The sequence below is a fragment of the Thunnus albacares genome, chromosome 15 (assembly GCF_914725855.1).
Source record: "Thunnus albacares chromosome 15, fThuAlb1.1, whole genome shotgun sequence".
Lineage (NCBI taxonomy): Eukaryota > Metazoa > Chordata > Actinopteri > Scombriformes > Scombridae > Thunnus > Thunnus albacares.
In genome coordinates, this window is record NC_058120.1 from 15,897,058 (window position 1) to 15,913,294 (window position 16,237).

Consider the following 16,237-nt stretch of genomic DNA (forward strand, 5'->3'; position numbering starts at 1 on the left):
GTTTTATAAATCAGGAGACTGAGAAAGCAGGCAAACAAGAGAATGAAGATGTCAAGTGAGCAGAAAGTTACACGTCCTAGAACTAATCCTCTGTGCTTCTATATTCACATGGTTGACTTTTTTCAATAAAAAAAAATATCCCTCATTTCAGGTGTGCCTCTTAAACATCTCATCTCATCTGTTATCCAAAGAAATGTGGCATTTTTGTTCTAATCTCGATGGATTTTACGCTGTTTTTTTGTGGTTTTTGTTTCGTTCCTGTTTACAGTGTATGTACATTTATAGCTTGTTTCACATTATTTTTTCAAATTAATAAAACTGAAAAAAACTCTTCCAGCTCAGATACACCAACTGACTCTCCAATTCACTCCATGATGATTTCAAGCACTGCTTCAAATAGCAGCAAAGTCTGATTCTAAATAGGAAACCCAGAAAATAACCATGATAGGATAAAAAAAAAACCCGTCAGACATTGAGAGAAGTGATGTTACTATTTATATCAGTTTAAGTCAGAGATTATGTTTTTATGCTTACAGTACACATGGATGTACTCAAATAATGTTTCTAGTGTTTTCACTATATTTTGGGGGCACAGTTTTGAGATTAAATACATACAGTATGACTTTAGAATGCATATCAACAGAAATGACAATCAGGAGCAAGTATTATAAGGTTCTTGCAAGGTTACAATTTTGCAAAGAAGGGTACAAATGCTATAATACAAGCCAAAAAAGAAAAAGCAGCAGTAAAATCTCAGTCAGTGAGGTAATCTCATCCTCTACACTTACTGAATTACGAGTCTTAGGCCAAGGATTTATTACCAGCACAACCAAGGACACAGCACATGGGTACTAAAGTAAATAGACAGACAAAAAATCCCCCAAAAATTCATATTAATCCTTGACATTTCAGATGTTGGAGGTGGACTGATGGATACTCCTTAACGACTATCAGATATCTTTCCATTTATTCATAACAACTTCCATCCATCCTTCCTCCGGTTTTTAAGGAGCCATGGCACTGAAACAAGGAGTTCCTCAATATATCAACTGAAAATAGAATTCAAGCTTATTTAGATTTTTATCATTATTGTTATTTTAGGGAATTCCTCATTTTAAAAACTAATATACCATATGTTAGCAATCCAGTATGCCTAATATGAAGTTACTGCATTAATATAGTAATTAATACATACTGTGTGTATGCAGGTAGATTATGTTATGGATACTCTTGAATCCTTTATTTAATTCATTCAATTAATGTGACAATGGCCCTCACAACTGGAATATGTCACAAAATCAATGAAAAGTGTGGTTGACTGATGCATGTTTGAAAATGGAGGAGAAATCATCATATCCAGTCAAGGTAAAACATCTGAAGTCTTGAACTATTTGTTTAAATGTTAAAGAATATGAGGAACATTAAATTTGCTTTAAGAAATGATATTTCAGCATCACTTTTTTTCCCCACATTGTATGCTCTTCATTATTCAGAAACTCAAACAGAGCACTTACTGAGAAACATACTGCCTGTATTAATACCCTGACTGCAGTAAACCAAAAATGACCAAGAAAATCCTAAACTAATGACCCCCTCTTTGCTGTGACATGACAAATAATAACAACCACCAGTTACCAAGTAACAAAAACCCAGGGATTAATCCTAGCATTCATAGTCAGGATGGAAGGACAGCGGAAATTGACTGTCCATGGTTTGTTCTTATCATTTTGTGCTTTAAAGGGATTATGAGAAAGTTAGCAAATTGGTCAGTGAGTCAGTGAGATCATTGATAAGGTTGGTAGGTTTCACTTAATCCAGGAAGGTGTAGCCGTGGACTGAGGGACGCAGGTATAAAATGAGACGGACTGACGCAGAGAGCCATCCTGCGCTGAGGCACAATGAAGGGGAAACTTTCTCTCAACATGGTAAGACTGCTTCTCCAGGTATGACTTACTTATTGACAGCGCTTTGATTTAATAGCTTGTTCAATGACCGTTTATTTTCTTTTGTCTCTATGTTATCAGGTGACTGCTGCAACCACGATGGGCTCAGTGAAATCAGCTGGACTGTCTCTTCTTCTGTTGTCTTTTCTTCTTTACCTAGCTGATTCTTACCCCAATGTTGACTTATCAAACAGTAAGATTTGTTTATAATAGAAATATTTGTGTGTATTGCATCAGCCTCTTTCAGAAAAATCATATTTATATTACACATGAAATGTAAATGGTCAGAGCCTAATGAAACAAGCTGAAACCAATGATTTATTTTAGTAAATTAGCACAATCTGCCAGTATTTATTGCAATCTTTACAAAGATGGTACACTTTGCTTTTAATTTCAGATCTCAAATGTTGCTGGCACGCTTTCACAAACTGTCACAATTAGTAATGCCTGATTCTGATTGTATAACTTCTATTATCCTTCTTAAGTGGGCTGTGAGGAATGCACACTGAAAAAGAACAACGTTTTCTCAAGGGATCGTCCGATCTATCAGTGCATGGGCTGCTGCTTCTCCAGAGCCTTCCCTACGCCACTCAAGGCCATGAAGACAATGACAATCCCAAAGAACATCACCTCAGAGGCAACGTGCTGTGTGGCAAAGCACAGCTATGAGGTAAAGGTACACACAAGTTAAATGTCAGTCATACTTGGTTACTAGGTTATCGTAAGGTTGAAATCAAATAATGGTCAAGATGCTGGTTTGAGTCTGGCTGGGGACATTTGTTTCCATTGTTTCCTGATTGTTTCTAGTATTGCTGTCAATGAAGGCTAAAATGTCCTAAAAAAATCCTGTATTGATAGGAAACTATAAGTTGACTAAATCTTTCCCAATGTCTGCTCCAGTTTGGAAATAGTCTGAAATATTGTTATAGTTTCAGATTCATTAGTTTCAATTTCATTCATGTTCAGTTTAGTTTTGGGAGATTTCCATGGATTTGGTAATGTCAACTCAGTGGTTTTAATGTACTGTTCTTTGTATTTTGTTTCAATCCTGGATTCTTTTGTTTCAAAAATATTCAGACATTTGTGCAGACATTTCAACCCCTCACACTGTGTTTGTATCATACATATACGAAACATTAATATGCTGCTGTTAACTGACTTGACTTTAATGTATGCTCTCGTGGTTTCCTCCTCATGTGTTCCTCTTTCAGACGGAAGTGGCCGGCATAAGGGTGAGAAACCATACGGATTGCCACTGCAGCACCTGCTATTTTCACAAGATATGACAGATGGGCGAGGGGTGTCATTCTGCAGTGCTCATCTTGGCAACGAATGGTGTTTCTTTTAATGTGCTCAAGCTCTTTTCTGTTTTGAAATTAACATGTCGCAAGATAGTATTTTTGGAGCAATTCTGTGTCTGTGATGTGTAATTAGACTATATTTTGGCATTGGTAGATGCATATGATTAATTGTAAATTGAAAAGCAATTAAAATGTGCACCCAGATTTTGTCTTTTTCATAAATGTGTGGTGTGGTGTGGTGTGTGTGTGTGTGTGTGTGTGTGTGTGTGTGTGTGTGTGTGTGTGTGTGTGGAGCACTCCATACATTACATTACTTGTAAATCACTTTGTGTAAAATAAGTTCCATCCTCTGAGGCTAAATAAAACTTCATTGAGTCTACATACTATAGTGCACATCATAGTTCAATACAGTAACAGATGTAGGTGATATTTCAGCATCACTCTTTTGAAAGTTTTTTATCCTCTTCATAATTTAGAAATGTAATAATAACACTTTTATGTCACTTATAGAGTAACATGCCGTACATTACATGTTAGATCAGGTGGTTTATCAGAAAAAGAGTCTTTCAGCTGCGTGATCCCCTGTCAGTGAACGAACATCTGTCCTTCTGAAGTGTCCCTGAGCAAGTCACACTGAATCAGGGCTGACTCTGCACTCCCACCACCCTGGAGGGAGGTGAAATCTTTCCATAGGGGGAGGGGGTATGAGAGATGAATTAAAACTTTAGTGAGAATATAACATATTTGGTGCATGTTGGTGGTGTTTTTTTCTGATGATGATCACTGCCTGGAGGTCATAGCTTACCTGCAGTATCTTTGCATGTATTCATCGAGGAATCCAATCATCCTGAGACTGTAGCTGATGAACAAACATATCACGTCCAGCTTGTGTGCACAGTGTGATTTTGTGTCATAGATGCTTTGTTGACATGAGGGGTGTGTACATGAGGGGTGTGTTGGGCACACATTTAATATTTTACCCCCACTTCCCCCCCTCCCCCCCAAATGCGTGCGCGTGCGAGTCTAGCAGCGTAACATCTGTGCGTACGCGGTCGTGATTGTTGTGAAGATGGCGGAGGGGGAGACAGAGAAGGAATATGACACACGGAAAGCTATCGAGGAGCTCCGAGAGCGGTTCCAGGGTTTGACCACAGTTCTGAAAGAGAGCTCGCAGTCTCCGCTGGACGCCTCTCTGCATTTCTGCCAGGAGTTTTGCCAGGTTAGCCTGTTCTCCTGCTGCTCATCCCGGGCAGCCTGCAGCCCCTCTGGCTTCCTGGCCGAGGATGCGCGTCTACGTTTGCTACAACAATGTAGCTAAGGGGGCTAGCTGACTAGCTAGCCTGGCATTTCAAGATGGGGAAAAAAAAGTCCTCCGTGGTTTTCAGCCATTCTCGCAATGATGTTTGTCCGTGGCGTGTACTTATTTGCAAAGTCTGACTATCCACGCGGCGGGAAGTCACGCTGCTGTGTGCGCACTGTGCATGCATTACTCGTATTTTCCAGGCCAGATAGCTAATAGCAGATGAATGTTGCTAGCTGGTATGCAGGGTCCCCCTGTCCTGTGCAGTGGTCGTGCTGTGCAAAAAATGGATAGCTACGTTAGCGAGATTTTACTGGGCGATAATATGCACCGAAATATACGACTGTACCAGCTGCAGAAAATACTCAAACGTCTCAACACTGCATCTCCGCGCCTGTTTAGGTTTTTGCTTGGTGTAAAAATGGGTTACTTTTGTGAAGCTGCTTCATTGTACGGGCAGGTCAATGGTTTTTTTTTCCAAGGTGCTAGCCCAGGCCGTTTGCACTAATTAATCCAGCTAAGCACATCAGCGGAGATGTTCATTATAGTCATATAACCATCGCCAGTAAAGGATGGTAAACAGATGTCAGTATTATAGACGCGGATCTGCCTGCAGCTGGCAGAGACTGTGATTCAAAAAGGGAAAGTGAGGCAGTGGCCAATGACTCCATTACACATCCTCTTCATTAATTTGCCCAGACCACGTAAATATCATGCGAGGTCTCCATTTACCTGATAATCTCGGCGATACTGCAAAGATGACTTATATTACAGCCAGTTCGTGTGAGATCATATAGTTTGTTTCTGTCCCACATTACCCGGCAGAGGGGAATTCATGCAACTTAAAAGTTATTTGGAAAAAGAAAAAAAAAAAAAAAACAGGGACGAGCCTCGGACTGTGTGCAGCTCAGTTGTGGCAGAGATTTGTTTGAAAAAGGAGGGAGGATAAAAAAAGGTTTTCTTTGCAGAACCACATATAACATTGGTGCTTTGTTGTCTTAGATGCTCTATAACTTATTTATGTAATTAGTATATAATAACGTTATAAATATTTATCAAAATGTGCTTTCTTTGTTCTTTATAGTTTGTGATTGCATTATATATAGTTTTTCCGTCATCCAAAGATTAGTAGTGACTTTTTGAAATTAAAGACAACCGCCAGCTGAAAAGTCTTCAAAATGTACATTGGTCCTAATGTGCTATTACACGTTTGTATTCAGTTCTAGTACAGACAAATGTACTTATAATGTACATTGTTTTGATTTTGATACTGTCAGCAGTCATAATTATGAAGCTTACTTGTTGTCTTTTACTGGTTAAGCCAAAATGTACTTGGTCTATGTTATTGATAAAGGGGCATCACTAAAAATAGTTCATTTATATGTAATTACATTCATACAACTCTTTGGTGTACTGAGCTATAGAAAGTACAAATAAATATTTTACAAAGATGAAAATCACAATTGCATCAAAAGTGATGTCTCCAAATTGGTTGTTTTTATATAGAAAGTTACTGAGAAACACAAAGAAAATTCAACTTTACAACTATATAAAACAGATCGTAATATGCAAATCCTAATATGTGGGAAAAGAATGTTCTGCATTTTTGCTTGATTAATGACGATTAATCGATGATTCCTATTGTAAAAGTAAAAATATTTGTGGTGTATGTACATAGTTTTTGTTTTTCCAAACTTAACAAAAAGGGAATTTGCCAAATCAGCGGCTGGCTTTGGCTTAACTTTTTCTGCCTTAAAATAAGTCGATGGCCTTTTTCTAAGTTTAGTATTTTAGTGTTATGTTTAATGTTTTTATCCAGGTCCTTGTGGAACATGCCGGCCGTTGGAAAACTGATGAGGATCCACTGCCTTTGCTGGAGGTCTACACTGTGGCCATCCTCAGCTTTGCTAACGCCGCCTCCTGTCTCTCCTCCGAATGTGAAAACGTGCAACTCCTACTTGAAAAGTTAGCACTGTGAGTAGAAACTCTGATATGGTTGTCTCTTGAAATTAGTTTTCTTTACTCGTTTATTATTTTTCGTATTCCATCAAACGGCGTCTGTGTAATACCGTGATCTCTAATGTGTGTTATACAGTAATAACATAAAAGTTGTATGTTGGGAAAAAACATGAAGTCTGTTTTTAATGTTAAAGTAAAAGTGGCAAAGAATGAGTCATAGGTTTGTTTGTTGACCTTTCACTTTCACTGTTGTAGTTTTGAGTGTATTCCTCATCAGTGATTGCCAAGACAGACAGTGGTGTATTTAGTTATTACATGCAAGATGCACAATATTTGACAAAAAGAATAAAACAAAACCCACCCAAAATCCACAAGGAGATGTTGATACGAAAAGTTTGGAAATACTCCTCAAACAATCTCCAAGAACTTCTCAGCTATTCACACAATGTGCACTTCAAGTAGTTATGAAGGCAAAGTCCTTGAGGCTATAATACGGAATAAAAATGTAGGCTACCTCTTGTGGAGCTTCGACATATTTGGGCTGAGCTGCAGAGTATACTTGGCACATGGAGATGCAGCATGTACACAAAATGAAATGAATCAGAGGCATACAACAATTATTAATGTCAAGGAACAGTTATGGATTACAGTGATTGATCTGGCCATTCTGAACATTATTATTTTCTATTGCTACCAGATTTAAAAAAAAGACAGTTGTGAGTGAACACTTTTTTTGATCCATGTAACTGAAGTCACTACTGCTGATTTACACCTCCCATTTTTCCTGTTCATCATCTCCATTATGTTTCCAAAAAAGCAAAACTGACTTTACAGCACCACACTTTGTGAAGTTATTCTTGTATGGTTACCCTTAATTTGTGGAGTGTGTGACCTAAATGTGGTTTTAACAAATGACTGTGTTGGATTCACAGGAGCTGTGCAGAGCTGGTACTCTTACTGCCCCAGCATGTCCCTGGTGCCTTATGGGAGGAGTTTCAGTCCTCCATGAAGGTCAGTATCCCCACGGCTGTTAGTAGACTTTTTTTTGTTGCTTATTTTTCCAGTGACACACAACGAGAAGGTCTTAAGTAATTAGATTGCATTTGGTTTAGCTCAGCTTTGAGAAGAAATGAAAATATGGACGAAAATGTTTGTTTGAAATGGTTCTCTGAACAAAAATTACATTGAAAAATGTAAACTCTAATTACTATAACAGTTATTTCATACTCTTGACTGTGTGGGCTCAGCATTTTCAATTAAGTTTTACTAATTTAATTATTACACATTTATTTGTCTTCTTTTGCAGTTGGCACACAGCCTTTTGCAGGAAAGTGGGAGCACACAGCTTCGCCTGCTTTCAGTTCTGGCACAGCAGGATGGCGTCTGGTCCAACACCACACTAAGCAGCATCCTGTCCAATACAATCCCTCAAACTGAGCAAGGTAAGTTCTCACTTGTTTACAAGTATATTGTTTTGGAGACACGTAACACTAACTTTTAAAGCTGAAGTTTCATGAAATTACTGTTGTTCAGTGTTAATAGTAATCGTTCATTGTCTCTCATCTGTAGTCTCTCAACTCTTGTGTCTGTCTTCTGCTTTTTTTCTTATTTAGTTCATGAGTATCTTGAGTTGGAAGGTCCCACACTTCTAAATATGCGAATAAAGCACCTTATCAAAGTGGACAGTGTTGATAAAGCTGCTGTCCTTGCAAAGATGTGCTCAGAATATCCGGGATATGAAGGAAAAGGGAACTTCAAACAAACCTACTTGCTCTGCATCTGCATGACCAAAAGTCAAGAGCAGCTAATGGATGAAGTAAGAAATGACACAAAACATCATTGTTCTTTGTACATACAAAGTCATTAAATTCAACACTTGAATGAGCGCTGTGCTTCTGAAGCAACAGATCTTTTTCTCTGCAAATCTCCTATCAGTAATCTTGAACTGAGGCCATCTTTTAGTGTAACATTATATTGTCATTACAATGTACTTTCAAGTCAAATGCTTCAGTAATACAAATGGAACTCAAAATTAATTGTTTTTCCATATCCCTACTGAAAGGGAACCCAACAAACAAAACCCAGTAGTTGCTCAATAATCACAGGTCCTAAGTGACAGATATTAATTCGATTCCATTTAAACTGATTGATGATTTGATTATTTCTATCTTTCTCTCCAATAGATATCATCAATAGACTGTAAAGATGCTCTTGAAATGATTTGCAACTTGGAGTCAGAGGGAGATGAGAAAGGAGCGCTCTGCTTATGTTCTGCCTTTCTCAAGCGACAGCTTCTCCAAGGAGATGTTTACTGTGCCTGGTAAGTGTTGATGTTTGTTTCAGCAAAATACTCTTAAAACACTTACAAAAGTACTCTTGCCAATCAAGTTGTCAGGGGACAAGTTATTTATTATGAAATTGAACTTGAAGCAATCACTGTAATAAACATGTACACACAGTGTCACAAGCACAAAGATCCATGCTCTGTTGAGCATTATTGCAGATCCCGACTGTTTGTTTTAACAACCATGTCTCTTAATATTTGAAGGTAAATAGTCCAACTGTGAAAGAATGGTTTAGTTTTGTGGTTATCTGTGATCTGAATTAACTATATTTACCTTTTTAATGTCAAAGTCTTTAACAGCTCTGTTCGTGATCTTTTCCAGGGAACTCACATTGTTCTGGAGTAAGCTACTCATGCGTTTAGAGTCGTCAGCTGATTCGTTTCTCAGCCACAGCAAAGAGATGGCTCTTCTCTGCAGAAGTGTCTGTCACATTCTATTTCTCATCAAAGTCATCCAAAATGAGGTAATAAAAAGTCTACAAATTTCAAGCTGATAGTAGAACCATTAAACATTATAATCCACACCAAAATGACCTCAGAATCCTTTGAATTTATGTTACCTTTTTTATTTCTTCAGGTTGGAGAGGTGGGGCTTCCAGTGTGCGTGGAAATGTGCATTCAAGCTCTGAAAATGACCTCCAGCGACCATAAGGATAGCAAGTCTACCATCTGCAAGACTATTTCCTGCCTCTTGCCAACTGATCTAGAAGTTAAGCGTGCATGCCAGCTGACTGAGTTCCTCCTCCAGCCCACGGTTGACTCGTATTATGCTGTAGAGTCACTTTACAACGAACCTGACCAAAAGCCCGAGGAGGATGGGAGTCTACCAGTGCCCAATTCTTTACGCTGCGAGTTACTGCTGGCCTTGAAGACACAGTGGCCTTTTGATCCAGAGTTCTGGGACTGGAAAACACTGAAACGCAATTGCTTGGCACTGATGGGTGAGGAGGCAGCTATTGTGTCATCTATTGACACACTCAATGACACAGATGAACAAGAGGTGGAAAGTGCACTTGGCAAGATCCCTGAATACAGAGACCTGGAGGATTTTCTGTTAACCACTACAAATGAACTCAATGAAATCACAGATGAGAGAGAAAAAAACAGAGAGGCTAAAAAACTTAGGGAGCAGGGATTTGTGTCTGCTCGGTTCAGAAATTGGCGAGCCTACATGCAATATTGTGTTTTGTGTGACAAAGAGTTCTTGGGTCACAGAATTGTTCGGCATGCTCAGAAGCATTTCAAAGACGGAGTGTATCTTTGTCCAATTTGTGCTGACAGTTTTGAAAGTAGGGAGGTTTTAGAGCCACATGTAGCATCACATGTAAAGCAATCTTGCAAAGAGAGACTGGCTGCAATGAAAGCTGCTAGGAAGGTAACCAAACCACCTCAGTCCCCTAAAAGCCCATCAAAAAATGCAAAAGTTGCTGCCAAGACAAACATTAGTCCTGTTAAAATTGAATCTCAAATTGGCAACCAATCAGTAAACACAGCTCCTGTTAAGATAGAACAAACTACATCTGACACACAAATAAGTCAAGACTGTTTCTGCCCTGTAAAAAACTGTTCCAAGGCTTTCAAGTTTTTCCGTAACCTCATGGCTCATGTCCGATCACACAAAAACGACGAAGAGGCCATGAGGTTTTTAGAGATACAAAAACAGAAAGTAGTGTGCCAGTATTGCAGACGGCAGTTTGTTAATGTCAGACATCTTAATGATCATTTGCAGATGCACTGTGGCACAAAACCATACATCTGTATACAATTGGATTGCAAGGCCAACTTTAATTCCAATTCTGAACTTCTCATGCATAGAAAAACACACCCAGAGTTTAAGGCACAATGCATGTTCCCTAACTGCGGCAAAGTTTTCAGTGAGGCCTACCTTTTGTATGATCACGAGGCTCAGCATTACCTTACTTACACCTGCCAAACGGATAACTGTGGTAAAATATTCTACTCACAGTCCCAATTCTTGTCTCATCAAGAGAATCACGCTACAAATGATGCAGTTAACAATTTGCCCATCACAAATCAAAACCCTCCCGTCACTCCAAACGTTGAACCAACACTTGCGAGTGCCCCGAGCAAAGACGATATGTGTTCTGCTGTTGATTGCTTTGAGAGGATTAATACAGATGTATATATGAACGAAGCATCGAAGGCAAGCACATCACCTTGCAGATCACCTGAGTGTTCTAAAGAACCTGGTCCTCTAAGAGTGAAACACTCAATTGAAAGTATGCTGAATTCTGTGGGAGATCTTGAAATGAAAGAACCAGAGAAATGTTACACTCCACTGACAAACCCCACTCCAGTACCAGCTGATATGGAACCAGCACCAGAGGCTCCAGATACGCACCATGATGTGGCAGGGCAAGGTGAGATTCCTCCCGTATATCCTGTACCTAATGCTACAAATCCTGTAGTAAGTCCACAGGGAGAGGGGCATAATAATGTGCAAGCCAATGAATTTCAGAAAGCGATACCACAAATCATTTCTCCATCTCAAATCAAGACAGAAATTCCTTGCTCACTACAAGGATATCCCTCCAGCACGCCTGCTGTAACTGGCAATGAAGAGAACCTGCACTGCTGCCCATATAATGTCTGTACACGGGCATACAGTACAAACAAAAGTCTATCCAGGCATGTGAAGAAGCAACACCCTGAAATATTTGAGGACTGGAAATTGGCAAAGAAATATAACAAAGTGGCCAAAATTACAGCAAAAAAGGCCCCAGTTGGACCAGCTTCACCCAATCTGTCCCAGAATCCGGTGAACAGGCCGTCAGATCAGTCGGGACAACTATGCAACAAACCCGGGATGCAGCAAATGGATTACCCAGTGGGATGTTCAGCCTCACATGCCCAATGTTATCCTAGCTCAATGGAGCCTGTGCCTATCACTCCAATGGTGAACCCCACACTGTACCCGTCATGGGGAAGCCCAAACAGTTCCAGTGGACTAATGCAGTCAGACATGTCCCAGTCTTGGTCTTCACCTCCTATCAACAACTGCTATCCAGATGCCTTCAACATGAATGAGTACCCCTCCCGCAGCTATCCTCAATGGCAGGCAGACCCTTATCAAACATCAGCGTCTCTCCCATCTGAAAGAGATCATTCAATGGCAGCTATACATGGTCCTTCTATGTCTAACGCTCCTTCAGATTCGAGTTTGATGTCTCAATATGTGTCCAGTTCTTTGATGCTTGACAATGGAGGGCAAATGCATAATGGAGGGCATCAGTATGGACTAATGCCTCCAGAGGGCAGTGGAGACAGTGTAAATGTGAGAAAAGGCAGTGCAAGTACGACAGGACAGTTGGATAATGGAAACAGTATCTCAACAATTGAGAGCCTACCTGAAGGAGGTTACCACACTCCATATGCTCAGAGTGAAAACTCTTGTCCCACTCAGAGCTCATCAGTTGATATTCCTTTGAAATGTCTGAGCCCAGAGGCCCAAGTTGCTTTAAAAGCTACAACTGAATTAATTAAAACAGAAAACATCCAAACTCCTGGTTATGAACAGATGGAAAATGCTGTGGATGGCATGCTTACTCCACAGAGTGTCATCAACACTGATTTTCCTTACGACGAGGACTGTGCTAATGCTGAATGCGAGGCCACCCCCTCAGATGAAAAGGGCGTTGACCCTGACCCTCAAAAAGGAAAACGCAGCAGGTTAAGCAAGCGAACCAAATGGCCAGCCATCATTAAGGATGGCAAGGTTATCTGTAGGAGATGCTTCAGAGAGTTCACAAGCACAAAGTCTCTGGGAGGTCACCTATCCAAACGCTCACAGTGTAGGCCATTAGATGAAATTGACCTGACGGCAGATTTGCCAACATCATTTCTTGATTTTCTTAATGACCCTCATGTCCCTGACACTAATGGAGCAACATACAATACGTCAAATGGTGATTTTTCTCAAGAGTCTTGTAGCTTGACTACTCTGACTTCACCTATGGTGTTGAAACAGGAACCCCAATATACAAATATAATAGATTACTCAAACTCCTTCTCTGGTGCCCCAGAAAACCAGCAAGAGAAGGCAGCAGAGTTGGCTTATCCAGCCCTCACTGTACCTTATCAAGAGGATCACTTGATGGAAATTTCCCATGCCTTCCAAAGGCTGGATTTGATTGAGGCTGCGCAAGAGAAGATGCGGAGTAATCTGTCCTTAGAACAAAAAGTCAGTCATTGTGATACAACTTCTGACATTGAAAAAAGTAAGATACTGAGCAAAATTGACGACAAGCCCCCTGAAAAGGTACCTAAACCTTTTAAATGCGACCAGGATGATTGTGAGTACTCATTCATGACAAAGGAGGCATTATTCAGACACTTGAGTAAAATGCATGATTACTCAAATGAGATGATAGAAGAACTAAAAAGAACCCCATGCAAACTGTCTCCATATCCTTGTCAGATTTGCCCAAAAACGTTTACGAGAACAACTGGGTTGAGAATTCACTATGAAAAAGTCCACCGTTTGTCAAAGACGGAAATGCAGAAGCTTAGGATCAGTGCTCGAAATAGGCGTGCATTTAGGCTAAACAAAGAGGATGTGTTTATTAGCCGTGCAACCACTGATGCCAATGCCAATCGCACGACACAATCTGCAGCTGTATTACCTGCTATAAAGCAAGAACCATTTGACATTGCAATTGCACCTCAAACAGATAGTGAGAACAATCCAGAAGTTCCTCATGTTACTTCACCAGGAGATGTAGTAAAAGAGAGCTTCACACATGCGGTATCAACTGTTACACAGCTACCGTCACCTCAAAGCTATATGAATGATAGGCCATTCGGCGAGGTGGCACCTGAGAAAGTTCCTGAGAACTCCCCAGAGCAACATAAAGTGGCTGTCATAAACAAGAGTCCAGATGTGAAACAGAAATCCAACTTAAAAAAGAAACTCAGTCCAGTTGGGGCATCAAAGGAGCAGCGAGGAAGAGCAGATGCATTATTAAGTAAAAGTCCAAAGTCTAGCCCTCCTACTGCATCTGCTTCATCCTCCCCAGAAAAACCCGGCAGCTCCAAAAACACGCCAACAAAGGATGAATCCCAGAAGAAACTTCAGAAACGACTAGGGCTCAAGATGTGTGACACAGACAACGCCTACAGTCCATACAGACCATATCGCTGTGTTCATGAAGGATGCACTGCTGCATTTACCATCCAGCAAAATTTGATTCTCCATTACAGAGCCATGCATCAGGCATCCCTGCCCCCAAGCAAAGCTGAACCAGATGTTGAAAAGACTAGTGTTAAAAATGGACCAGAGAGCAATCAGAGCATAAGTAAAGATAATGAAGTCAGGTGTCAAGTGAAAAACTGTTCAAGGGTGTTCATGGGAATCACAAGGTTAGTGCAGCATTACCTCTTACTTCACAAGTTTACCCGTGACAAAGCCACCGCCATGATGGCGAGCATGTCCATAGGGACTTTCAACTGTGACCGGCCAGAATGCGCTCTCCCCTTCAATTCTGTGGAGAAGTACATAGAGCACATTAAGAATTACCACAAGGAAATTGCCATCTCTGAGAGCGGCTCAGTCGATACCACTTTCAGGTGCGAGTATGAGCAATGTGACCGTGTTTACTCTACGAAATCAAACCTCCTCCGTCACCTGATTAAAAAGCATGATTATGTTTATGATCCGAAAGCAAGTGACGGAAGAAGGACTAAGTCAGTGGGGCTCTTCCCGGGGCTTAACAACGGGAAAGAAAATGTTGAAAACAAATTCAAAGTGAAGAAGAAAAACACTAAAAAGAAAGATGGGAAGTCCATTGAGCATTGGACTAGTTTTGGGAAACCTACACTAAAATCCCACGATGAAGCATCAGCCATGTGCACTAAGAAGTTTGCCTTGCAGTATCCATGCATGATAATAGGCTGTGATGCAGTGGAGCAGGCTGAAAGAAATATATTTAAGCATTACACCACTCATGGCCTCACAGAGCGTTACATTGAAGACCAGAGAAGTCAGTTCATATTCTGCAAAAAGTACTCACGTGCCAGATTTAAAGATGCAAACAAATCGGAGGGCGCGTCAAGTACATCCTCTGAGGAGACGGAGCCAGAAGATGGTGAAAAGTCCAGTGACCAGAAAACAGATGAGCTGGTGGATAGAATAGGCCAAGAGGACAGCAAGCTGTCCAACGACGACAGTGCAGAATCTCAAGCTTCCACTGGGACAGAAGGGGGAACCAAAAGGGGCCGTCCCAGAAAACCTGCACATCCTACACCAGCTTGTCCAGAGAGGATGCAGACCCTTAGGAATCGTACGACTGTTAACAGTTCAAGAGAGAACTCAAATCCTGGTACCCCTACAGCCCAAGAACAACGAGATGACGGGGTTATGCCAGGGTCTTTCAAACCTTTAGGACTTGAGGACTCTTTCCTTAAGTTCTTGGAAACCTCAGAGTCAACCCACTCTTCCAAACGGAAACTAAACGACAAATCTAGTGCCGAACTGCCGTCCAAAAGACAACAAACTCACAAACAGAAATCTGCAGTGAAAACTAAAATAACTGATGATTTTAGAGGTTGTGAAAATCTTGTCGACTTCAGAAATCCCCTTAATCTAAAATCAGTGAGCAATGTCAAGATTGTCATGGATAAAACATTTTCAGACGGTGCTGATCTTTTGCTAAAGCAGCTACAAGATATGAGGCCCATAGTCATAATAAAAAAGTGGCTTTATAGCGGATCATAGCCCGATACTTTCTTTTCAACTCAATCTCACTCAGGATTTGAGAAGTATGCTGCAGAATGGTTTGTTTGTTAATGCATCAGATTTCCAACTGTTAACAGTAATGGTCACAGTTAACGATGAAATGGCCTATTTTGTACTTATTGAAAAATGTCTTGGATGATTTTAAGTATGTATGTTAGTTATAATAACCAGGTAATCTATAGGGCATAGATTTTAGAAACATGTTTGTATTTATGCTTAGTACTGAAGATGTTTTTTTTTTCTTTTGCTAAATGGAGACTTTTAAAGAAAAACTGTTTTTATATATCCCTATGGGATTTCAAGTTCTGTTTGTATTTATTTCATCCTTTTTCAACACTAGTAGACCTATCTGTAATATTTACATGTCTTCCACAAAGTGTTCAATAAAATGTTACTGGTTCTTTTTGTAAAATATTGTCAACTGATATTTTTTGTGTCAAGTTTGTTTTCTGGTATCTGACTTTTACTTTACTTAACAGTACAGTAAACTTGTACAGACAGTTTTTTCTCATGCACTGTCCTCTGCAACAGGATACAGTTGGTTAAATATTGATAGGTTATCTTAATTTTCTTCTGGAAAGTAGACCAGCTTGTCATACGTCTAGCTGAACATAGATACATTTCAGACAAATTAAT

The 16,237-nt window shown here is 40.1% G+C and overlaps 2 protein-coding genes across 2 annotated transcripts; both read left to right on the top strand.

Annotated features, from left to right (window-relative positions):
• Positions 1-1,840: 1,840 nt before the first annotated feature.
• Positions 1,841-4,057, top strand: cga (glycoprotein hormones, alpha polypeptide). Its single transcript, XM_044374769.1, has 4 exons — positions 1,841-1,925; positions 2,025-2,136; positions 2,429-2,613; positions 3,155-4,057. Exons 1-4 carry the CDS (start codon positions 1,899-1,901, stop codon positions 3,227-3,229), a joined length of 399 nt encoding a protein of 132 aa, XP_044230704.1. The 5' UTR covers positions 1,841-1,898; the 3' UTR covers positions 3,230-4,057.
• A 190-nt stretch (positions 4,058-4,247) lies between these two features.
• Positions 4,248-16,013, top strand: znf292a (zinc finger protein 292a). The gene is made up of 8 exons (XM_044374757.1): positions 4,248-4,463; positions 6,364-6,518; positions 7,436-7,514; positions 7,810-7,945; positions 8,117-8,319; positions 8,687-8,823; positions 9,170-9,311; positions 9,425-16,013. Exons 1-8 carry the CDS (start codon positions 4,314-4,316, stop codon positions 15,578-15,580), a joined length of 7,158 nt encoding a protein of 2,385 aa, XP_044230692.1. The 5' UTR covers positions 4,248-4,313; the 3' UTR covers positions 15,581-16,013.
• Positions 16,014-16,237: the final 224 nt, after the last annotated feature.

What these genes read in the sequence shown, in the direction of transcription:
- cga (XM_044374769.1), top strand. Translation starts at nt 1,899, where the DNA reads ATGAAGGGGAAACTTTCTCTCAACATG. An exon ending in GGAAACTTTCTCTCAACATG is followed by an intron (nt 1,926 to 2,024) that starts GTAAGACTGCTT and finishes CTATGTTATCAG; the next exon opens with GTGACTGCTGCAACCACGAT. An exon ending in CAATGTTGACTTATCAAACA is followed by an intron (nt 2,137 to 2,428) that starts GTAAGATTTGTT and finishes ATCCTTCTTAAG; the next exon opens with TGGGCTGTGAGGAATGCACA.
- znf292a (XM_044374757.1), top strand. Translation starts at nt 4,314, where the DNA reads ATGGCGGAGGGGGAGACAGAGAAGGAATATGACACACGGAAAGCTATC. An exon ending in TCTGCCAGGAGTTTTGCCAG is followed by an intron (nt 4,464 to 6,363) that starts GTTAGCCTGTTC and finishes GTTTTTATCCAG; the next exon opens with GTCCTTGTGGAACATGCCGG. An exon ending in TCAAAGTCATCCAAAATGAG is followed by an intron (nt 9,312 to 9,424) that starts GTAATAAAAAGT and finishes TTATTTCTTCAG; the next exon opens with GTTGGAGAGGTGGGGCTTCC.